This window comes from Meles meles, chromosome 21 (assembly GCF_922984935.1).
Source record: "Meles meles chromosome 21, mMelMel3.1 paternal haplotype, whole genome shotgun sequence".
NCBI classification, from domain to species: Eukaryota; Metazoa; Chordata; class Mammalia; order Carnivora; family Mustelidae; genus Meles; species Meles meles.
This window is the reverse complement of record NC_060086.1, coordinates 12,828,421-12,852,309: the sequence shown is the minus strand read 5'-3', so window position 1 is coordinate 12,852,309 and position 23,889 is coordinate 12,828,421. Positions and strand designations below refer to the sequence as shown.

Here is a 23,889-nt window from a genome sequence, read left to right as displayed (position 1 = left end):
CCCGTTTCTCGGGAGGCAAGGGCTTCCCCCATCTGGGTGGCCCGTGGCTGGGTCTGGCCGGGAGGGATGCACGCGGATGGCTGCTCTGCCCACTTAGAGCACTGCAGGAGGGAAGCTTGGCCCAGGAGCGATGGGAGGCCAGGGCAGAGCAGCCCTCTCGGAGGCCATCTGGGCGCTGCAGTCTCAGCTGAACCCCAGTTGAGAGCGGAGCGGACTGGATGAGCCCATGAACCTGCAGCGCTGTCCGAATCAGCATCTTCGGGCTTCCCAAGCTGCCGCTGGGGGCTGTGCTCCCCCCGTTTAAAGGTGGTATTTATTTGAGAGAAGGAGAGGGAGAAGCAGGCTCCCCGCTGAGCAGGGAGACAAATGCAGGTCTCTATCCTGTGATCATGACCTGAGCTGAAGGCAGATGCTCAACCGCCTGAGCCACGCAGGTGCCCCGTGGGCTGTGGTCTTATGCAGCAGGAGATGGGAGGCCAGAGAAGCAGGGGAGAGGTGGCGCTGGAGGAGGGGAAGGACGCAGGGTGCTGCTCCCGGGCACCCAGAGGAACCGGAGGGCCTGAGACAAGGTTCCGGGGAAGCTCCGAGAATGCCTGCAGGTGGGCACCGCAGCCCAGCCCCAGGTCCTCCCGTGGGGGCACCAGCTCTCCCAAGCCCACAGTTTTCCTCTGCTGCCCTGGCTGCCCTCCACCTGTCCTGTCATCAGGGTGGCCCTCGGGGTCCTGGCCTGGCTCGCTGTGCCATCCCCAGGCCTTCAGGGCTGGGTCTGCCATGGGACACTTCTTGGACAAACACACTCATTGGGATCGAAGACATGGTCTCTGCTCTCGGGAGAGCGGCCTGGCCCCCTGCTCCACCTGCTGCCCTTAATGGCACTGAGTGGCAGCGTGGGCCTCCTCTCTCTGCAAGTCCCCGCTGGCGCCAGCTCCCCTGGGACTCTCTGGAACCCTTCCAGATGTGCTCCCCATCTTCGGGCTCCTACCTGGAGGCATCCCTCCCCCTCCCAAACCTCCTCCCTCAGGACTCCGCCAAGGATCTGCAGTGATCCCTACACTGACGAGCTGTTGAAAATGCAGATTCCTGGGAACCACCAGCATCGCTGGCCCTGCAGCCCGCGTGCGGTCCAGCCCCGGACCAGGACAAGGAGCTAGGTTGGGGCCCCAATCTCTGCTTTCCCAGTGCCTGGGCCACCCCCACCATGTTCCGTGCCCAGAAGCCTCTTGTTGCCCAGTGGAGTGGTGAGTCCAGCCAGGCGGCTCCCACCCAGCGCACACACATGGCTGCGTGAGGCACGTGTGCCCGAGATTCCTGCGTGGGGCTCAGCTCAGCCCCAGATGCACCACGGAGGAGGACGAGGGCAGGTGGGTTGGGGGGACTGGACCTGCGGGGTGGTGAGGGGCAGCTGCCCAGGGGATGTGCCTGGGTCTGAACCTGGGACCGCCTCTGGGAGTGGATGCCAAAGGGCAGTGGGAAGGGAACCTGACAACTCTTTAACCACGTGAGAGACTTCGAGCTCTTTTCTGGCTTTCTCGATTTCTCTTAGCCTGATGAAAAGGTGCTGTAACTTTGTTTCAAGCAGCTGGCTTCAGTGACCTTCCCCGGGGTCCCACAGCGCTGCACCTGCAGGAGCCACAGGATGGCCTCGGGCCCAGTGCACCACCCCCGCTTAGGGAAGAGGCAGGTCCTGGTGATCCTGGTGACCCTGGTGATAGCCTGTGCTGGCTCCATGCCCCTCTAGTGAGAGTCTTAACTGACATCGTCTAGAGCAAAGTTAAGCTGGTGATCAGTTCTGGGCTGTCTTTGCCAAGACATACTGAAGAAGGGAGAGGAAGCAAGGAGAGGAGTCACTTCCATATAAATCCTGGGGGGAAGACCCACAGATGGGGCTTTGGGGGGGCTGTGTACTCCTAGGGGTCATGAGAACAAAGAACAACTGGCAGGACAGGGGCAGCTGTGGGCCAGCCTGTAGAAGGTGATGAAAAAGTCCAAACAGAAAGCTCACAAGCCTGCGGCAAGAAGGCTCTAGAAGGAGGAGCTAATTAAAAATCGTATTTTGGAAGCAATTGCTCATACCTTGCTAAAGCTCACGATAGGGTACAAACCTGCGCGTCTGGTTTACTGGTTGGGGAGACATTATATATACCACAGAGCAGGACAACCTGGAAGGAAATGCATCAAAAAAATATTATCAGTAGGGGCGCCTGGGTGGCTCAGTGGGTTAAGCATTCAACTCTTGACTTCGGCTCAGGTCATGATCTCAGGGTCATGAGATCGAGCCCTGTGTCGGGCACTGCAATCAATGGGATCTGCTTGAGATTCTCTCTGCTCCCCCCGACTCCCCCGTGCTAATAAACAAATCTTAAAAAAAAAAAAAAAAAAAAAAAAAAATATATATATATATATATATATACTGATAATATATATATATATATTATCAGTAGTTACTTTTGGGTAACAAAGCACTTTTGAATTGATGCTTTTCTGTATTTTCCAATTTTTTCTGTTTTAAAACATGTATAATTGGCCAATGTGTACACGTATACATCACCTTAAGGATGGAAAAGTGAGTTTGGGCAGGACAATTACAAAGGCACCTGACCTAAACAGCAGTTCCCTCCAAAGAAAATGTGTCCATTCTAGTGTCTCCCTGAGGTGGGATTCCAGGAGATGGGTCTTAGGACAGCTGAGGGACCATGGTGACAAAGATATGCCAACAAAAGGTGAGGACACAGCCCAGAGCGGGTGGGTTGACACTGGTTTGTCAAGGAAATCCGGCGAGGAATCTTACAAAAGCCATAGAAATACACACCCCTGTCCCTTTTATGCACAACTCTGCTCCTGGAAAATACTTCCTTTGAGACATCCAAGAGGGTTAAACAACCAAGAGGGTGGCAGCAAGTGCGAAGCCCCCAGATTTCCCATCAGGAAGGCACAAAGAGAACCAATCAGACCCAGAGGGCACTCCGTGATTGCAAAGGAAGAAAAATAAGTCCCGTCTTGAAAACTGTGGAATCACGTTTTCTGGAAGGGGATTCTTGCCAAAAAACAACAACAAAAAGCCACCCAAGCAGGGTTGGCATGAGACATCACCGGATCTTCCTTCTGGGGAGGGGAGATGGGGGTCTCACTTCTCCCTGCAGCTCTCCAGCGGCAGCCGACATCCGGTCCTGGGGAGTGGAGGCTTCATAGGCCCAATCACTCCCTGGGAATCTGTTGCCTGTGTGTGCAGCCCCTGTAACTTCGCGGGGGTGGCAGGGCCTGCCTGGTAGTGCCGTGTGGAGAGATGAAACCAGAGGGAATGTAGTGCACAAACATTTATTTACAAAAAGTCCAAGTTACATATGATACAGGCTTTTTACACACAGTAGTTTAAACAGAATTATTTTGATGTATTTTTACTACCAGAAGGTACAGAAAAAAAATTTAATAAACTAATCATTTTTGCTATTTTTATACAAAGTGACAGGTCATGCACACTTTTTTTTTTAAGTTTTAAAATCTTTTGCTAAGTGCAAATACCAGATTCCTCTCTCCAGTTTAAGGCAAGTAGAACAGGACTGTCGCTGGGCAGTCTCTGGCTTGGGGGAGCAAACACTGTGGCCCAGAGAGGGAAAGGTGCCCAGGCTGCCTCTGGGATTCCTGCCTTGTCCCTGTGACTGGCTGGTCTCTGTGAGTCTCCTGTCATCACAGCTTGCAGCCATTTGCTGGCTGGTCAGAGGACTAAGGCCCCCTCTCCCCTCAACTCTCACTAGTGCAGGCTATTTCTCAAGAAGCCTGGGGTCCTCTGGAACACAGGCTCCCAGACAGTCACTTCACAGACAGGTGGGGGACCTCATGCTAGCATCAAACTTGCGGCAACGACCTTCCCCCAAACAGCAACTGTGCTGCTGCTCCTGGGACCTGCCTCACAGTCCAGGTCGAGGGGGATCATCAGAAACCGGGCACCTGTGGTTCCCTAGCAGCTGCTTGTGGCTACAAACAGCCCGAATTCATCTCAAAGGATAAGTCTTCAGTTTGGCCTTGGGGGGAAGCAATCATTCTTGCCTTTTCCTGTGCCATGGGGCCTTCACATGCCGCCCACCTGGGGTGTGTCCCTTTAGCTGCCCAAAGCACTTCATGGAGCCCTGTGCCCTGGCTGGTTTCCTCCTTGGATGAACTGCGCCAGGGGGCCCAGGAGGTTCTGGTCTGTCTATTTGGTGGGATGTCCGCTAGAAGCTCAACTGCTCTGAGACCCCTGCTGCCTTGGGGATGCACGGGCACCATGCTGTAAAGGTACTTAGACCCGTCACTGTGCTCCATAGGGCACCCCCGGCAGGGCTCTCCCAAGGGACTGCCATTCAGGCTCCCGGCCACGAAGGCCCCTCCTTGTTTCCTGCCCCACACGCAGAGGACTCTGCAAAGTCCTCCCTGGAGGAAAAGTGGGACAAAGAACAGGCAACTTAGCAGATTTCTGCCCATTTTAATCCTTGAAATACATGAGAAATGGATGGCAGTGGGTGCCTATGCACAAGAATGCATGGTCCTGGGGCACGGCCTGTAGGCTCACCCCACTGCGGTCTGTGCACAGGTGCTGGGAACTTCCGGGAACCCCACAGCCATCAGAGATACAGCAGCAGTGACAGAGGCCAACACTGGGTCAGGCAGGGTCACTCCCACAGAGGCCTCTGCTCTGTACAGTGGTGGCTAGTGATGGGGCAGAGCCTCACATGGGCTGGGGCTGAACAGGCAAAGGTGAGTGGGAAGGGGCAGGGACCCCCATGCTGACTCAGAGCTAGACTCACCTGGCCTTGGGCAAGGGCAGCTCCATGGGCAGATGCTGGGTGTAGTCTGGGTCTGTGGAAACCCAGTGCTACCACCAAACCTCCGGGAAGAAGCTGCTCATTACCGGTAACTGGGCTGCCTGGGAAAGCCACCAAGCCTGTCACAGGCGCCTCGAAAGAACCTTTTGTTTGGCAAGATTCAGGACCATCCAGCCCTCACTGGCTGCCTGGCATGGGAAAACAGATTTGACTTTCCAGAGACTGAACGAGAGAAACTCTAGCAGGCCATAGAAAACCCAGTAAGTTCAAAGTGAGTAAACGGCAAATATTTCTTTAAACTACAAACAGAACTGATAGCATGAGATGACTCTCTGTGGTCTCATCAGAGTGGGCCAAAGACAAGAGAGACCAGAATAGTCACGGTGGTGGTGACCTGGGGTTCTGGATTTGGGAGATAAAGCCTGAAGCTTCCCGCTTCCCAACCCTGAGCGGTGCTCCCAGGCCTGGGGGACACGGCTCTGCCACCGCCTCACTGGGACCAACTGGCATGAAGCAGCAGGGTGTACTCACTCTGGGTGGGCTGCAGTACTGGGGTGGGGGTGGGGGGAGAACCCAGCCTTCACAACATGGTTCAGACAGCTCAGCTCTCTCCAAACTCCAGACTCCCTCCAACTGGGACTTCAGCTTTATCGAGAATCAGACTGTACTGCGGTAAGGAAGGCCTACGTGGTTAACTTAGAGACTTCTGAGGTCTGCCAGGGGGAGGGGATGGACCCAAACATTTCCCTCATCTCTGCCTGTAGGGACAGGACTGACAGAGCAGAGACGAGCTACCTTGTGGTGAGGGTCCCTGCACTGTGGCTTGGACAGTGGAACTCTCTAGGAAGGCCCTACTCTCTGGTCCAGCAAGTGTCAGACCAGTCCTTTTACAGGCACCTGAGGGCACTGGCCTGCCGGCTGCTCTTCAAGGGGCAGTAGCCCTTCCCAGGAAGGAGCAGGGAAAAAGCCAGCCTATCCTTTTGAGAGCCAAGTGCATGATCCCTACTCTGAAGGCATGGCCTTGGGGGCGAGGTGGGAAATCTACAGAACCCTGGCCCTGCACAGAGGCGGGGCTCCGGGGAAGACGCAGGACACAGAGCTGTCAGAAGCGACGCCGTGGCTGCGGGCCGAAGTGCATCGGCAGGTTGTGCTCCAGTGGCACGTGGACGGGAGCAAAGTCGTAGTTGACGCGCACATTGGGCAGAGGGGGCACGTAGGGCGCTGGGACTGGGCCCATGTTGAGAGGGAAGTTGTTGAACATGGGCCGGACGGGCGGCAGGGGGAAGGGCGGGTGCACAAAGGCATAGGGGGGGATCTGTGGCTGGTGCAGGTTCTGCGGGACGGGCCTCGGCAGGGCTTCAATCCTCTGGACTTTCTCTGGAGGCTTCTCCAAGGGGGGGCCGATGCGTTTGAAGGTGTTCTCTGAACAGGAGATGGGATTTAGTAGAGAAAACAAAACCAACTGTGCTTGCATGTGGGCTGGGACCAGGGCTGCATATCCTGCTCAGTCCCACCTGGCCCTAGCGGAGAGCCCACAGCACGAGGCCAGGACTGTCTGACCTTCAGCATCATTCTTACCTACGGACACAGAAGGGGTGGCCGGGCCAAATAAGGCCGATTAACGCGTGTATGCGCACCAACCCCCCTCAGCTGTCCGACCAAGTGTTAGCTCAGTGATCACCCTGGAAAGTGGTGGATTCCATGACTTTCCTTCAGAGCCAGGGCCTAGGGACTCCCAGAAACTCCACTTCATTCTTTTGTGACCTCAGGGAGGCAAGGGCCTCCTGTCTTTTTAGTCCAGTGTGAGTGCTGTCTGCCCCCTAAACTCAACTCATCCCCTGGGACCTCCTGACCATCAGGGGGATGCTGAAACTCTCCTATGCTTTCACAGCCTCTCACATGGGGAGCAGGATGGATGCCTGGGTGGTCCCTGGCTGGGCGGAGGGCCAGCCATGAAGCCTGCCCCCCACCCCACACATGGAGAGCACCGGGCATGGGGCCCGTGCCAGGGGAGCGCTTGCCTCCATTCTTCCTCTTCTGCTCCTCTTCAGCCTCCTTCTGGATCTCCTCAATCAGCTTCTCATCGTCCTCCTAGAGGAAAAGCAACAAGATGGTGAGCTTGCCCCAAGCAGCTCCATGCCATGCTGAGACCCCACTGGGACCCAGGGGATGCCAGAGGGCTGCTAGTCAGCAGACGGATTCATTTCCATGCTTCATCACTGGGTGAGGCTCCCATGAGGAAGCCCACCTGAAAGGCCGTGGCTGAGGAGTGGGACTGTGCATGGTGGTGGCCACCTGGGGGAGGGGTGAGAGCCTGCTTTGTTCATTCAGCCGCAAAGTTAGCAGAGAGAATCTTCTGCAGCTCGGTGTGGGAAGACTGATAACCCAAGGGTCTGGGGCTGGCAGGGCCGGACGAGTTTCAGATCTAGAGTCTACCAACTCTGAGCTCCACACCCTTTTGTGCAAAGCCCAACAGTGTCTTACTGATTCTCTGACCTCAGGGGGACAAAGGTCTACTCGGGCCAGCTGAGCCCTGAAGCTGGCCTTTAGCTTCTAGGTAACTGGGAGGCTACAGAACGAGTGGTGTCCTGACAGTCAAATGGTGGTTGGGGTGGGGGCCCGCATGTGGGAGGAAGGGCGCAGCAGTTTGAGAGAGTGCTGAACGGAGTGGAACATCACCAACTGCGTGGACTTGAACTGAACAACCGACAGGCTCGTTTCCTGGGGCCTTCCAGCTGCTTCTCCGCGACTTCGGAGCAGTCACGCTGGGGGGAAGTGTGAGGAGGGCACCGGTGCGCAGTGCGGGGGCCAGAGGGCAGAGCCAGTCCTGGCACTCGAGGAGGTGTTTCCTAGACAAGGCATTGGAGCCTCCTCCCAGGGCCAGGTGTGTCCTGGCTTGGAGCGGTTTCAGTGATAGCTCGATTTTTCACACTGATCTGAGGCTCTGACCAACTGACGGCACCCAGCAAACTTGGGAGATGTGAATGGAGGACCCCTGAAAAGAGCAACTGAGCTGGAGAGAGCACCCCCCCTGGACAGCGGAGGGCGTGGGGGTCCCACCTGTGCGATGGGCAGTGTGGACGTTTACTTAGCATGTTATTAACATCGCTGCCAAGACAGCGGCCAGGGACTTCACCACACAGTTCCGAACCTCAAGGACTCGAGTCCGGAGCAGCCTTTAAATCAGCGTGTAATTGGACACCTGCTAGTGCCAGACACTGTTCGAAGTTTGCTGGTTAAACTTCTGATCGACAAGGAGACTAAAAGTCCTACTGATGGAATGAGTAAGTAGTTATGTAATATTCCCTTTGGTAGATAAAAAAAATCTTAGAACAGGGGCACCTGGCTCAGTGGGTTAAGCCTCTGCCTTCGGCTCAGTTCATGATCTCAGCGTCCTGGGATTGAGCCCCATGTAGGGCTCCCTGCTTGGCGGGGAGCCTGCTTCTCTCTCTCTGCCTGCCTCTCTGCCTACTTGTGATCTCTGTTATATAAATAAATAAAATCTTAAAAAAACAAAGAAAATCGTAGGACAGAACCGCTGGGGGCCGGAGGCTCCATGGGCAATAGCGGAGGCCCTGTTAAATTCACGGACATTTTCCTACCCTCAGGCGCTGAATGACAGACTGAACTCAGTTGTCTCTAGATTCTTTCCACATTCTTTCTGACATTTGGAAATTCTTAACAAACAGATCTTTCTCAGCCTCACCTTGCCAGGTGTTCTGAGCAAGGCAGGAGGAAGAGGAGAGAACTGCCAGGTGTCGAGAGAAACCCTTGGGGGCACCGTGTCTGTCTCTCAGGTTAACATATGCCAAATTCTCCATTAAAAACCCCAAGGCCCGGTCGTCCAGCCTCTCCGTGAACACTCCAAACGAAGGAATGGGAGGCATCTACAAGGGAACCACTAAGCCAACTGACGCAAAGGGCTCTGAGAACTCAGTACGGGCTGGTGGGCACAGTCTGAAGGTCTCCGTCTGCATGCAGAAATACATTCTATCAATTACCTAGAGGAGGAGGAGGAGCTGACAAAGCTCTTCACTTTGGTGCCAGTGGACGGTCCAGGAAAAAAAGATTTTTAACGGGAGGGGGTAAGTGATCCAGAGAACTGTCAGGTGGGAGAGCAGGGGCTCTGTGGTATCTCCCACTAAGCGAGTTAAAATATCTGAGTCTTGATTCCTCATCTGTAAAATGGGCTGCTGTAAGGACGGAATGAGCTCAAGCAGGTAAAGGACTTGGCACAGATCACTCACTATTAAAGGCAGGAAGTTCATGGAAAACAGCAGAGATAAAGATTTTAGAAAGATGAGAAGCTTCAAGAAAGAATGGAGAGACTGGGAGATGTTCCAACACTTGCCTCTGTGGCTTCTTCATGGGGCAGGTGCCTGGCTTCCCGTGTTAATTAGGGCCACTGAGTAACTGTCAGTTGCAGCTAGAGTAAGGGTCAGATGGCTCAGATTTCAACCTCCTCTGACTGGCTGGAGTCACAGGACACTATTTAGAAACTAACAACGAAAATGCTTTTTAATATATGTATTTTTAAATTACATTTTTAGCTAAATGTGTTAGACTTTAAGGTGAAGATTTATTTTATCCAGGGCAGGGGTTCCTTCCCAAGCAATTTCTCTTAAGCATTTAAAGCTCAAGTCAAGAGTGAGATTTTATACATACTTTACCACAACTAAAAAAGGTAACGTTAACAAAAAGAGTGAATGTGGCAAGCTTTAGAGTCACTTTGAGATAAAACACGAAGACTGGTCCCTTTGGGTTTGGGCTGAGGGACAGATGGGCTCCCGAGGCCTTTCTGAAGGTGTGTTCCCTTAGGAAACATTTTAGGAGCCCCAAGTGTCACCATTCATGGTGAATGAGGACACTTGCAAAAAAGGCTTGCCACTCTGCAATCTAGGACACACCTAGGCTGCTGGAAGCAGGGAACAATAGGAGGAAAGCAGATGAGAGAGCCTGGTGCAGTGGCCAGGTCGCCGAAGTACCTGACCTCCAGCACCCCCGGAAGGGGCTGAGTCACCCACAGGAAAGCCAGGCAAGCTGGGGCGACTGGCCGCGGCAAGTCTTATCTTCAAGCAGCACTGGCTTCCGAACGGACAGACAGCTGGCGCAGGGGGAAGAACTCCCGTTCTGGGGCTCCAGAGAGCTGGGCTTGAGGACCCTGTTACGCTCCACAACCTGACCTGGAGCCCATTCACAGCAGCTTTACGTGAGAAGCAGATGATCTCCCTTTTACAAAGTGCCAGGCTCAGCAACAGCAAGAACGGAAGCTCATGTTTGCTGAGGGCTTACTATGTGCCAGCTCCTGCTGTAAGCACTTCACAGAGACTGAAGCTTCCTAACAACTCCATGAGTTAGGCCCTATTAACTAATTCCCATATTACAGATGCGGAAACGGAAGCACAGTGAGGTTTAAACCCAGGCCTTCCACTCTGGAGGCTGGAGCTCTTAACCACATAAACCACAGGTTTCTGAACTGGAGTTTCTGCAGCAGGGACTGCAAGGTCCCTGGAATTCTGCCCACCCTGCCCTGAGCACCATCAGAGGCCCTGCCTTGTTCTAGAATGAGTTCATCTTATCCTCCTTGAAATACAAGAGGGTTCCTTCTCTCTGGGATGGGCAAAACTCCGAAATCTCCTTTTTCCACTAAATACAAGAGAATAGGGCAAAACAAAATGCCTCCATTCAAGAGGACGAACAGCCAACACAGCAGAGAAGAGGGTCACTTCCCTGGAAATTTTTATTCCTTTCTTCGTCAGCTCACCCAGAAATGCACGTTATCATCCCTTAAAAAAGATCCATTCGCCAGTGTCTGCCTGGCTTCCCCTGGCACCAGGCCTTTGAGACAAAGCCAGCAGATCCCTCTCACCACCTCCTGTCTTCTCACCCAGACGGAGCCAGGAGCTCCAGGGCCCACAAACCTCACCTCTTGAGCCAGGCCAAGGTACAGGCCAGGGTCGACCACCGAGGCCGAAAAGGACTTTCTGGCTCACAGTGATAGGGTCTCCTATTGCCTCTGACTGGACTGCTGTTCTTAGTCCCTCTCCAGAGTGGGAACACACACTTCTACATTTCCCTGCCTGACATGCTTTCTCGTGAGGCTACCAACTTACTTGCATATCACAGTGTCCCACGGAACCTTTCTCTTTCTGCAACAAAGGACCAGTGTTTTTGATTCTCATATACATTAAAGCAATTCTGGGAGAAAAAGTTTAACAACACCCAAATAAAAAAGTGACCAGTAATTTCTTTCTAGAGAGAACTCCTGGGAACATTATGGCCCACTCCCCACTGCTTGTGCTTGTACCCCCCGCCTCACTCAGAAACCCTACCCCCCACCCCGAGGTTCTCTTCTGGAAGGCCGTGCTCTGCACACTCAGGTCCCACCTCCCTGTGTCTTGCTCTAGTTCACATAAGCACACTAAGCGTCTCTCCCCGCCATGGGTGTGTGTGTGGGGGGGTGACAGATTCTACCTGCGAGGAAACAGGCTCTGAGATGCAGTTACATGCCGAATACGACGGAGTTGTGAGAAGTGCCATCAGGACCAGCACAGAAGTCTGCTGCTCCTTCTGGGTTTGCATCCCCCAGGGTGCCTGGGCAGTTAGCGCCCCTCTACCTGCTCTGCCCTCTACAGGGTTGGAGGCCAAACTGGACCCTCTTGAGACCCAAGCTCTCCGTCAGCCTCTGCCCACGTGGGCTGGCTGGGAACCACAGGAGAAGACGGTTCTGTTGGTAGTCACCACACTGGGCACCCCAACAGGCCTTAGTGAATGGCCACGAGGGTGACACGTCCTCCTGTACTCCTCCACCTGGCTTCTGGCATGGGATTTAAGATGGATCCAGTAGGCCTGGATTACTTCCATTCTCTGTATGCTTCCTGGCCCCTTCTAATCTTGGTGAAAATTTCCACACAGATCCAAGGAATGTGTATATAAGCAAGGCTAGGCTGAAAGAGGAGGGAGCAGACACCAGTCGGCGGTCAAAATGTCTCAGGACAGTGGGTCCCAAAAGACTGAGTATAACGGGGACACCAGGGTGGCTCAGGTCATGATCGCAGGGTCCTGGGATCGAGCCCCATGTCGGGCTTCCTGCCCAGCAGGAAGCCTGCTTCTCCCTCTCCCTTTACCCCTTCTTCCTGCTTGGGCTGTCAAATAAATAAATAAAAATCTCAAAAAAAAAAAAAAAAAAAAAAAAAGCAAGTATAACAAAACACCAGGCTAGGGTGCAAAAGAACCACCTAAGCACTTTTTATCACCACCCATGGCCACTCTGGGCAGGGAGCCCAAAGACCACAACCAGATGCAACAAGGACCGTGAAAGGAACGAGCACAGCACCCACAGTGGGCCAATGCACCCCAAATGCAGTGTCGAGGATGAAGGAATACAGCAGAATGGGGCGTGGAGTCTCACTGCCCTGGGAATCTGGAAGAATACTTTAAAGGAAGAAATGAGTGGGTTGCATCTTAACAGGAAGAAGGTTTTATTTCCTCTCCCTGAATTCCTTTGAGCTCAGCAGGACACAAAGTGTTGGCCTGACTCGAAGGACTTGGACACGCCTGCTTCACATGGAGGCAGCGGGGAGCACGGAGAGGGCACGAGGCTGATGGCAGGGGCCGGGCTTCTCGAAAACACAGACTCAGCACGGCAGTCACTGGCAGGAAGTGAGGTAGAGTTCGCCAGAGAGGTTTTAATTAAGAAAAAGCAGCCCAAACCTGGACTCTGTAACCTGCCCCTCAATAAGGAAGCTTTGCAGCTCCGCCTGAGCAGCAGGGTCTGGACAGGAGGAAATGGAGAAGCTGCAAATGGTTTGAGAAAGACGAGGTTTCTGCCAATCAGACATTGACAGTGATCGCCACCACAGGCTGAAGGGCCCTAAAATAGATGTGTGAACACTTGGCCCCAGGCTGCTCTTGCCAAAGCTTTGAAAAGTCCCTTTGAGCCGTTTTCTTCATTTCTGATCACCATGGCTGGCAGCCGGCTAGCCTGCTGTTCAGCCTCCTGCGACTACGGAGGAAGGATGGGTGACTTTTCTTCTTCATTTAACTTTCCTCCCCTTAAAAGATGACTGGGAATTCCAAGTCAACTGCTGCTTCCCTCCTGCGATTTTGGGGGTGGGGTTGGGGCTGGGATCCAGGTCATGTGTGGCCACAGCTGTTGTTAATAAACTTGCAATGATTTCATAAAAGACTTCCAAAGGACTGAGGATTTAGTTTCAAATTATTCCCAGATCGGCTGCAGATCGCCGAGCAACACCAGACCCTAACTCCCAGCTCCAGCTGTCCCCCTGCAACAGGAAATTGGGGGGAGGAGGGTGAGGCACAGCCCGAAAAGTGGCACATGCTGTGCAGCTGGGGTCTGGAATGGCCCGGGGGGTGGGGGGGCTGGACGAGGTGCTGGGGAGGCTCAAGGACAGCAAGGACAGTAGGCTCTCAGGTCACAGAGACCCAGCACCCAAATGCTTTTCCATCTAGAGCTCCCCCATGGGGACCTGGAGGCAGCATGGAATGTGGCCATCTTTGGACTCGCGTCAGGGTCAAGTGCTCAGCCTGAGGCCCTCTGGCATTTGCCAGAGATGACACCTATCTACATGCTGCCATCCTCCTTGGTAAAGTCCTCAGTGACACCTAAACCCGATCAAGCACACTGCCAAGCTTTGGAGATGCCAGGCCCCCCTTCTACCCTCGCAGCTTGCTCAATGGGGAAAGGGTCCAGCGATGGTCCCACCCTACTATGGAGGCCCAGCTGGTTCCTTGGGCTCTGGATCCCCATGGGCACCTACTTGGTGAGCTGCCAAACTTGTGACCTGTCGCTCCAGAGCGTGGAGACTTCTGGAGTAAAGGGAGCTGACATCTGGTCCAAGACCTGGGCTTGCATCCCACTTTTACCAAGTGACCCAAATCTCATTTTCCTCATCTGTGGACTGGGAAAGTGGTCATAAGTGACCCGAAATAAGATGCTGAGGCAAGCTGTGGAAGCTGGGTCTATGGAACAACAAGGGGACTCACATTACCATTTTTGTTTCTTTTGTAGAAGGTACATTTAAAATGGTACGTAAAGAGAGGTGCCCGACTGGCTCAGTCGGTAGAGCATGGGAGTTCAAGCCTCACATGGGGCACAGAACTTACTACTATTATTATTTTTTAAGATTTTATGTATTTGGGGGCGCCTGGGTGGCTCAGTGGGTTAAAGCCTCTGCCTTCAGCTCCGGTCATGATCCCAGTGTCCTGGGATCGAGCCCCGCATCGGGCTCTCTGCTCAGTGGGAAGCCTGCTTCCTCCGCTCTCTCCCTGCCTGCCTCTCTGCCTACTTGTGATCTCTGTCTGTCAAATACATAAAATCTTAAAAAAAAAAAAAAGATTTTATGTATTTGACAGAGAGAGAGAGAGAAGTAGGCTCCCTGCTCAGCAGGGCTTAATCCCAGGACCGTGGGACCATGACCTAAGCCAAAGGCAGAAGCTTCACTGATTCAGCCACCCAGATGCTCCCGCACAGAGCTGACTTTAAAAAAAAAAAAAAAAAAAAAAGTTAAGGAAGCAATGCTGAAGCCAAAATCCAGTTAATAACTTCACCTTTGGTCTACCTTTCCCACGGACCTTCTGCCTCTCCTGGGCCCACTCTGAAAAGCTCTTCTTCCTTCCATTCCTGCAACACGCCCTCCTTTCCCTGACACGGGTCTCAGAGTTGTGCGGTGTCCTCTGCACACCAGCCCCGGCAGGGAGACGCTGGGCTCTGGGCTAGTCTGGGTGGCACTGGAGTCATAGGCGGGAGAAGGCAGGTGGGTGCCTTAAAGACGCCAAGAGAAGCACCTCGGCTGGAGCCCCGTGCTACGCTGATGGACCACAGCCTTTGCAGAAGTGGAATGACACATCTGCCTTGGAGAATTATTACAGAATTAAATATATTAGCCCAGGTCGATGTCACGTTCGAGTCAATGTAGGCTTGGGAAAAATAAGGTAAGTCTCCTGACCTAGTGGCTAGGCGGTAATGGTAGCAAACTGTATACTGGTTGTAAAAGCCCCAGGATTTTATTTGAATTGAACAATCTTTTATATCCAAAAATCAAAGAAGTTGTAGAAAATAATTCTGTGCAGTTTCTGGTAACCAACACCCAAGATAAACACTGACTTTGCTTTGTGTTTAAAGAAGAAAAAATGCCATGAGAATTCTGCACCACTTCTTGAATCCAGACGGCCAGGGGACTCCGGAGAGGACCAGGGTGTCTACCGCCGAGCTATGCCTTGCCAGCCCTGCCGCTCCCTCAACTGCAGGGGGTTCGGACTCAGTCAAGCACTGGGATGCCTCCCTCTGCAGCAAAATAACGTCTGCTCACTTCTGTGTCAACTTGTGGCTTTGCATTCTGCCCCCCAATCAGAAAAGTGTGGTTTGCTTTTTTCCCCCCTTCTTTTTAAAAAGACATCTTGCTTTTTAAGACTTGTGGCTGAATGTTTTTGGCTTCATTTTGATAACACAGAGGGCAAGTTACATTCATCATTTTAGTTCTCATATAGAGTTCGTTTGGGTTCCCAAGCAATCTCTAGTCATTAAGGGATAAAACTCGACTTCTCTCCAAACCACGGAGGGACGAAGAGATTCTTCCTGGCCTTGCTGGTTAATTAACCCGGAGAATAGGCCTGGATGACAGGGCATGCTTTGTTTCCCTGAACTTCTGAATGGCTTTGTGTTCTCAGAAGCCCCAACAGATGCTGGCTTGGAATCCAATCAGTCTCCTGGTGAGAATCAAGGAAACGGGGCTGATCCCAGATTTGATGGGAATGGACAAATGGAACCAAATCTCTGGCTATGGCTGCCCGAGGAGATCAGAGGGATTTGTATTTGCCTGACCTTCCTTTTGAACGTTATTTTGAGCAAATACAGAATCTTTCTCAGGGTGGAAGACAATGATTCAATAAGAAAACAAGGGAGCAGTCACATGGTATGGCACCCAAACAAGGTATAAAGGACACAAAAAAACTTTAACTCATTCCACGCGTAGTAGGAAAAGGGAGGCGGCAGAAGAAACAAGAATGAGCGGGAGCAGAAAGGAAAACAGCGCTGTCCGAGGAGAGGCCAGCAGCTGAACACCTTCTGCTGTGTAACTCTGCTCAGTTCTTTGTTTCTGGAAGGCAGCGTGGTGTGTGTGTGTGTGTGGGGGGTGTCGGGGGGGGACGACACGGAGAACTTCATAGGAGATGCAGCTGAAGGAAAAGAGTCCTATTTCCTCGCGTAAGAGATGCTGAGGCCCGGGTATGCTGGCTGCACGGCGCAGAGGAAGCGAGTCAGCAGAGCTGCCAGGGCCGGGGAAGGTTTGTCCTAGAAGGCAGCACGCGTTACCTTGCCGAGCACTTGCCACTGGCGGCTGGACCTCCTTCCACTGAACCAAACCAGCAACAGAAGGGTGACCTGCCTGCTTACAAAGTCTGCCCTTTCCTTCAGTGACTAGGGGTGTGCTGGGGGGCGGGAAGGAAGGCTTGCCGAGACTCTCAGTGGGCGGCAGAGTTGCCCAGTCAGAGCCATTCCTGGGTCCCTTCTGCCCAATCTTTTGCCCAGTGAGGAGGTGGCTTCTGACACGCACACAGCTGGTTTCCATTGAGGACTCACTGCTTTTCAAAACTGGGAACTCCCAGGATTGGGGTTAGGCCAGGAGAATGGTTTGCTGTGGTTCGCACACTGGGTGGGCCTGGTGCCGTGACATCGCCTCTTGGTAGGCCTGCCGGACATGTTCGAAACCAGGGGTAAAGTCTGATGACTAACGACCTATGTTTTGGCTTATGAAGTGCTGGTGTTTTTAAGATATTTGGATTAATGGCCAATCTTTAAAAATCAGAAGATAACATATTAAAGTCCAGAGTTCCACCTCCTCTGGAGAATCTGAAGCCATGGTAACCATAAGTAGAATTTCACCTGGTGATAATCTGTGGGAAAGGAGGAGCAGCCTTGGATATGACCTTCACCCTCTCTGGTTTGCCTCACTGTATCCCACTACCCCAGACACGGCCCACTTTATATTCACAAATCATTTATGTTACTATTCGCCCCTGTGGTAACTTGGGTCTATGACCCCAGCTACATGCTGTTGGTGTTCTATGTGTAAAATCTTTTTTTTTTTTTTTTTTTTTAAGATTTTATTTATTTCAGAGACAGCACAGAGGGGGAGGGAGAAGCAGACTCCCTGCTGAACAGCGAGCCTGATGGGGGGCTCAATCCCAAGACCCTGGGATCATGACCGGAGCCGAAGGCAGCAGCTCAACTGACTGAGCCACCCAGCTGCCTGAGCACAGAACTCTTGATCTTGGGGTCAAGTTTCAGCCCCACGTTAAGTGTGGCGATTATGTAAATAAAAACCTAAAAAAAAAAAAGGTTATTATTATTTTTTTTTACAGATTAAATTCTCATCTGGTCTCCATTTTGTCTCTTGGATCTAGTTATTAGCCTACTTAGTTTTGATTAGTGTAGCTTAATAAAAATTAGTTTCCTTTACAAAATTAGAGGTAATTTTTTTAAGGAAAAAAAAAAAAGCCTTACTGAACTTAAATGGGAATTGCAGCAAAATGTCTACATTTCAGATTGAAGTGGTATGTCTGTAATACCAAGTCTTCCCTCTGAGGGATAAATGGGCTTCTCCAGGATCAGGTCAGCATCTTCCTGATCCTTGGCGAAGCTGAGGAGTCACTGGCTGTCACCAGGCCTCCAAGGGGCCTTGGGCTGGGGCACTTCTTCAGGCCTTTGCTCTGAGTTAGCAGGGTTTTCACTTAGCTCAATCTTTTTGGTAGGACAAGTCCTGGCACATACCGCACTGCTGGCCTTATACAGAGTTTCAAACTTGAAAATTATTTTAAGAAGAACGGATACAGTTTATATTAAAGTTTACTTAAGAGCAAAGCATGGGGCCCCTGGAGGCTCAGTCATTAAGTGTCTGCCTTTGGCTCGGGTCATGATCCTAGGGTCCTGAGACTGAGCCCCGCATTAGGCTCCCTGCTCCACGGGAAGCCTGCTTCTCCCTCTTGAACTCCCCCTGCTTGTGTTCCCCTTCTTGCTGTCTCTGTCAAATAAATAAAATCTTAAAAAAAAAACCATAATTTAGAAAAAACCCAAAAAACAAAGCATATTTCTCTGTATGTTCACGTCTCGATGTCCTTCAACATAGTTTAATGGTGTTCTTCATATTTCTTGTTAAAGTAATTGCTAGGCTATTTTATGACTTATATTGTTATATAACGTGAATGACAGTGAATGACATTCTGTGTATTTATTTTGTATCTAGACATCTCCTTACTGCTTCTAATAGCTTTCCAGTTGATTATTTTGTCTTTTCTCAGGCTGAAAATGATAGATTTCTTTTCCGTTATTATATATAAAAGTGCTTAGGACAGGTCTGAAACACAGTGGGTACCCAATGAACACAGGCAATTATGTTCTATTCTCTTAGCTAACTGAATTGACTAGCAGTTTCAAAACTAAATAGTGAGTGATAGTCTTATATTTGATTTTTTGGTAATGCTTCTATGTATTTCACTATTAAAAACATGCTAAGGATTGTTCTAAAATATGGGGTTAAAAATATCCTTCTAATACTGTTCTTTAAACTTTAAATCAAGAATAGATATGATTTTATTATATCTTTTACCATTTAAAGTTATCATATGGTGAGTTATGTTAATAAAGCTCTTAATACTGAACCACTCCTCCATTTCTGGAACAGTCTCACTTGGTTATAGTTCTTTTCTAGATTTTATTTTTTTTTTGAGAGAGAGAGATTGAGATTGAATAGGGGGTAGGGGTGGAGGGAGAGGAGAGAAAGAGAGAACAGAGCAGACTCCCTGCTAAGCATGGGGCCCCATTTGGGGGTCAGTCTCAGGATCTCGAGATCATGACCTGAGCCAAAATCCAAAACAGACACTCAGCCACTGGGCCACGCAGGAGACCCAATCACTTGATCTTAGTTTCTATTTGCTGATACATTCCTATATTTTCCAAAGTCACAATGTGTTACGTATATGGAGAATCCCTTTCATTATGTTACCTTACCAATATTTTCCCCTACGGAGCAAAAAGCAGCCGTGCATTCACTTACAGTGGGGTCGGTCCAGAGAGAGCATCTTGAACACTCCTGGCAAGGGGCTCCCGGTGAGCGAGGATGCTGGCAGAAATGGTCATATCCGTTGATAGATACGCGACAGAGGTAGCACATTTGGGCACCACAGCGGCAAGACATGCGGTTGCAGCCTTCGGACTTGATGAGGCCAGTCCCACACTTGTGGCATTTTCTAATGCGGGCTGCAGTCATTTTTTCTTCACTGAGAAAAGAACACACGAATGGAGACAGGAGGTAAGAGGACGAGGAGAGAAAAGCACGGTGGGCACGAAGTACATCTTCCCACAGGTGACTGCCTAGCCCTTTCGGTGACATCTGGAGAGAGAAAAGAACCTGTGCTTTGGAGTTGAGAACTCCGTTCAGTTCATGTTCTCTACGGCCTGGATGAAGTACGCAACTGCTTGGAGACTCAGTTTCCTCATTTTCACATTAGGAAAACCCAACTTTCTTCATCATGTTTTGAGGATTATTACAGATAAGACAGCAAGCACCCTGGCACAGTGCCTGACACCTACCATTTAGAAAACTACGATTCTGTTTGTTACAGGAGTCCCTGTAGGCTGAAAACAGGAGAGAAAAAACTCAAGGTCTTCCTTGATAATGTGTTCTATATACGCAAACTGGCTGGCGAAGAGCCACGAAACCTAAACCTTAGTTACATACACATTTTGGATTTTACACATTTTTTTCTTAAAACATGGGGGGAGAGAAAGAGGAAGGGGTGGGAGGGAGAGAGAGAATCCCAAGCAGGCTCCACATCCAGTGCGGAACCCGACATGGGGCTTATCTCATGACCCTGAGCTGAAATCAAAAGCTGGATGCTTAACTGACTAAGCCACTCAGGCGGCCCCCTCCAGCCCTGGAATTAAAAAACTTAGTGTGGGATGGGGAGACACAGTTGGGGACAATCTGACAGCCAGTTTAGAACTTCTTCCTGTTGGCGAGTGCCCACCTCAATGTCAAAATCCCACATTCCCAGGCGCCCTTTTAGCGAGGGTATCAGCATGCCCTTGAGGAGGTGTAGGCCCTGGCCAATGGGAAGCCTGTAGGAAAGCTACTGATTTCCAGAAGCACTTTAACTGATATGGAGGGGCAGATGACAAGAGCCAAAATGACACATCTTGGCTCTTTACCAAGAGCTGGCACAGCTGAATTAGCTTCTTCTGTAGTGCCCTGTTCCTAACTCTAAGAGAATACTTGCTACCCTGGCCTATAATTGTTTGCGTGTCTGTCTGCCTCTACTAAGTTGAGTTCCTCGAAGGTGTCAGAAAGCATATCTATGGAGACTAGGGAAGGCAGGAATGACCCTAACCGTGGAGAGGCCCTGAAAAGTGGGACTTAACCCAGTGCTCTGAGAACTGTTCTTCTTTCCAAACAGGAAGCCTGAGTGGTGGCCACGGAAATGCTTCCCTGCGAAGACTCAACAGTCTGGGGATGAGTTCTGACCTGTAGGCTGTCTCCTTACAGTGAGAAAACAGCCTTCTTCCTCCCACGGCTCCCAGGGTTTCTGCTAAGTAAGGGAAGCCAGGGGAGTCTAGGGTCAAGACAAGTGTTTTTAATTACTGATATTTAGAAGATGATCGTAGTTTGCTCCTTAAAAGCTAGATCATGTGCTTAAAAATAGAAAAATGAACTAGGAAATCGGTTGCTATTCATTTAGGTCTAATTTTTGAATGGTCTAAAAGGCAGGAAGGCTCTAGCTTGAAAAGAATTTAAACCCTGTTTAAGTTACAGAAGAACAAATGAGTTCTAAATTTTGCTGAACAGGAAACATCATCAAGGAGACAAAGTTTAAATAAAGTGAATTTGTTATTGCCAACTTAACATAGCACACATGTTCATGATTTTGGTTACTCAGAATCTGTGAAGATACTTTTCAATGCTCCCTGTTAAGACTTAGAAGGTTCTGATGCGAAAAGTGTCCAAAATGAAAACCTGTGGCCAAGACACAACTGCGATTTTCCGTAGCATAAGCTTTCTGTGTCAGAGCACCTTCAAGACTGATGTGCGGCTTGAGGCTGTCATGCTCTGGGGAGCCTGGGGCTGGCTGACATTCTCCCTGGGTAGCTGCTATGGCTACAGTATTGGAGAGAAGTGGATGAAAAGAACCAAGGTTGGGCCGCCTGGGTGGCTCAGTCAGTAAAGTGTCCAATTCTTGCTCTTGGCTTAGGTATTGATTTAATGAGTTTGAGCCCTGCACTGGGGAGCCTATGTAAAAAAAAAACAACAACAAAAAACCCACAAAAAAACCAAAAAAACCAAAAACCAGGGTTACAGAGTCCTTTCCTGAAGGCTTGGGAAGAGGGTGCATTTATTTGCTTGCTATGTTCCACCAATCTGTCAGTCACCAAAGTAATGATGGATATGGGATGCGAGAAAAGGCACTCTGAGATGAATGGAGGAGCACACAGAGTGAGCACCACTCAACATTGCTTTAAAGGTCACAGAGCTGTTCAAGGCTGCACGAGTATCATCCAAGTCCTCATTCCCGCACTCTCAAGACTAGTACTAGGTAGGGCCAGAATGACTTGTACCAAGAAAAGACTGCTTTTATGGATTGTGGTGACCACCTATCCAGTAACATAAAAGTGCAAAATGGGATGAGAAATCAGTTGATTCTTTTGGGAGAAGAGTGATTTGGGAACTAGATTCTCAACTAGGGAGGAAACAAACAGCCCCACAGGATGTGTTTCTGGGCAGGACAGGAAGAGAAGCCTGATCTGCAGCTGTGTCTCCTGACCCTGCGTTCAAACAGGAAGGTTCACTGCCTTCCCCTATATAACCAACCTAGATCCTATAGCTCTACGAGTATTTGTTCTTACCACTTTTAAGTATGTTGGTAATTTCTGTCTGGGGGCTGTCTTCTTTTTTGTGGCATATACTATTAAAAATGTTAGATGGCTTTCCTTTGTGAATGTATGTATGTATTTTTTTAAGTTGTGGTAAAATGTACATAAAATTCCCATTTTATTTTTTTTAAGATTTTATTTATTTATTTTGACAGAGAGAGACACAGTGAGAGAGGAAACACAAGCAGGGGGAGTCGGAGAGGGAGAAGTGGAAGTCCAATGTGGGACTCAATTCTAAGACCCTAAGATATGAGTGGAAGACAGATGCTTAACCGACTGCGCCACCCAGGCGTCCCTATTCCATAAACTTAACCACATCTACAAGGTCCTTTCGCCGTGTCAGGTAACGATATTCACAGGCTCTGGGGATTAGGACATTCTGCCCACCGCAGTCTGCCCTCGGGCCTCCAGATTCATATTCAGCCTGCACCCCTACAGTCACGTCAACCCAGGACCAGATCCCAATCTCACCATCTAAATCGAGTAAGGTGAATACACTGGATATGACCCCTTCTGGGACATAGTTCCTTTCCAAAGGGAAACAATGGAAGGAAAAAAAGGAGTCAGCACTTATAATCAATTTAGAAATCCAGCCAAGCAAACTCCCTAATTATTTCAGATCTGAGAACCCTGTGGTCATGGCGCTACTGAGCAAGCCTGCCTTTTCTCAAGAAAGGTAGCGTGTTTGCAGCTGAGTCGTTTTTAGTCAACCCGCTTCCTTTCTCCAGAATTCTGGGCATCTGGTGGACTTCTTCCCTTCCACACTCTGTGTCTTTCAGGCCAAGCCGCAGTGTTTCTGCTGACATGGGCACTCTACCCACAGCCAGTTTCCAGAAGAGCCCACCTCTGCTTCGGGCTTCTGCGGAGATGGCTGAGGGGTGATGCCTAAGACTCCTAGAGATTCCCTTGTCTGCCTGAAGGGATCTGAAGGGTTCCCCCTTGACCTCCTAAGAGCCTTTACAGGACTGAAGACTCTGACATCTGGAACACATCCTTGGTCTTCTCTCTAGGAGCATGCTTCTCCTGACAGCTGAAGTCTTAATTCTGGGGTCTTCTATCACCTGAGCAGGACTGGGAGTTTCAGAAACAACCAAATCCTGTTCCTGCCCCTCAATCTCTCCTGCTCACACTTTCCTCTTGCCATGCTCAGCCCGCAAGTTTCCTCAGCTACACATCCAGACCCATCATCTATACCTTCTGCTTGCTGCACGACTGAGACGAACCAGCTGAGGTTCCTGCTACCGACAGGAGAACACACTGTGCACGGACTTCTGAGTCCTCATCTGCGGCTCCATCTGTGGGGGTTCGGGTATTCTTCAAGGCAATTCTGGCTTTGCCCATAATGCTCCTCCCTTGCTTCTGAGCCCTCAAGAGGGAGGTTTCTATAATCCATATTTCTACTAGTTCAAGGCAATCTAGACTTTTTTCTACCCTGGTTTTCAAAACTGCTCCAGCCTCTACCCATTGTCCAATTCCAAATCTACTTCCACATTTTTAGGTATTTGTTACAGCAGCACCCCACTTCTGGCCCCAAAATCCGTGTTAGTTTTCTACTGCTGCTGTAGCAGACCACAATTTTATTAGCTTAATATAATACAATTTTTTTTTTTAAACAAATGCATTCTTTTACAGATCTGTAGGTCAGAAGTCCAGCACAGGTCTCCTCCGACAAAAATCCAGGTGTCATTGGGCTGTCACCTACTCTGGGAGAGAATCAATTCGCTATTCCTGTGGGCTGTCAGCAGAATTCATTCTCTGGGGCTGTGGGACTGGAATACCCATTTTTCTTACTGGCTGCCAACTGAAGGTTGCTCCCTGCTTCTAGGAAGAGCCACATTCCCTGGCTCAAGGCCTTCTTCCTCCATCTCGAAGGCCAGCAGCAAGAGGTGGAGTCCTCACATCTTTCTGGGTCTGTCCATCACTGTACCTCTGACCACAGAAAGGCTCTCTGCTTTTAAGGAGTCATGTGATGAGACTGGACTCACCTGGATAAACCAGAATCATCTCCCCACTGCAAGGTCCATAACCTTAATCACATCTGGAAAGTCCCTCTGGCCATAAAAGGTAACAGGCTCACAGATTCCAGAGGGCAGGGACATCCTTGTGGGGTCATTAGTCTGCCTACCAAATCTGTGGTAAAGGACAGCT

The 23,889-nt window shown here is 50.4% G+C and overlaps 1 protein-coding gene across 3 annotated transcripts in view; it reads right to left on the bottom strand.

Moving 5' to 3' along the window:
- Positions 1 to 4,828: 4,828 nt before the first annotated feature.
- Positions 4,829 to 23,889, bottom strand: part of RNF216 (ring finger protein 216) — a 146,570-nt gene continuing 127,509 nt past the window's right edge. For all 3 annotated transcript variants that reach the window (XM_045993528.1, XM_045993530.1, XM_045993529.1), the window contains exons 15-17: positions 18,872 to 19,094; positions 6,821 to 6,890; positions 4,829 to 6,221 (exon numbers count right to left, since the gene is read on the bottom strand). In XM_045993528.1, the coding sequence (XP_045849484.1) occupies positions 5,902 to 6,221; positions 6,821 to 6,890; positions 18,872 to 19,094 (613 nt within the window). In that variant the 3' untranslated portion in view covers positions 4,829 to 5,901. The remainder of the gene's footprint in view (positions 6,222 to 6,820; positions 6,891 to 18,871; positions 19,095 to 23,889) is intronic.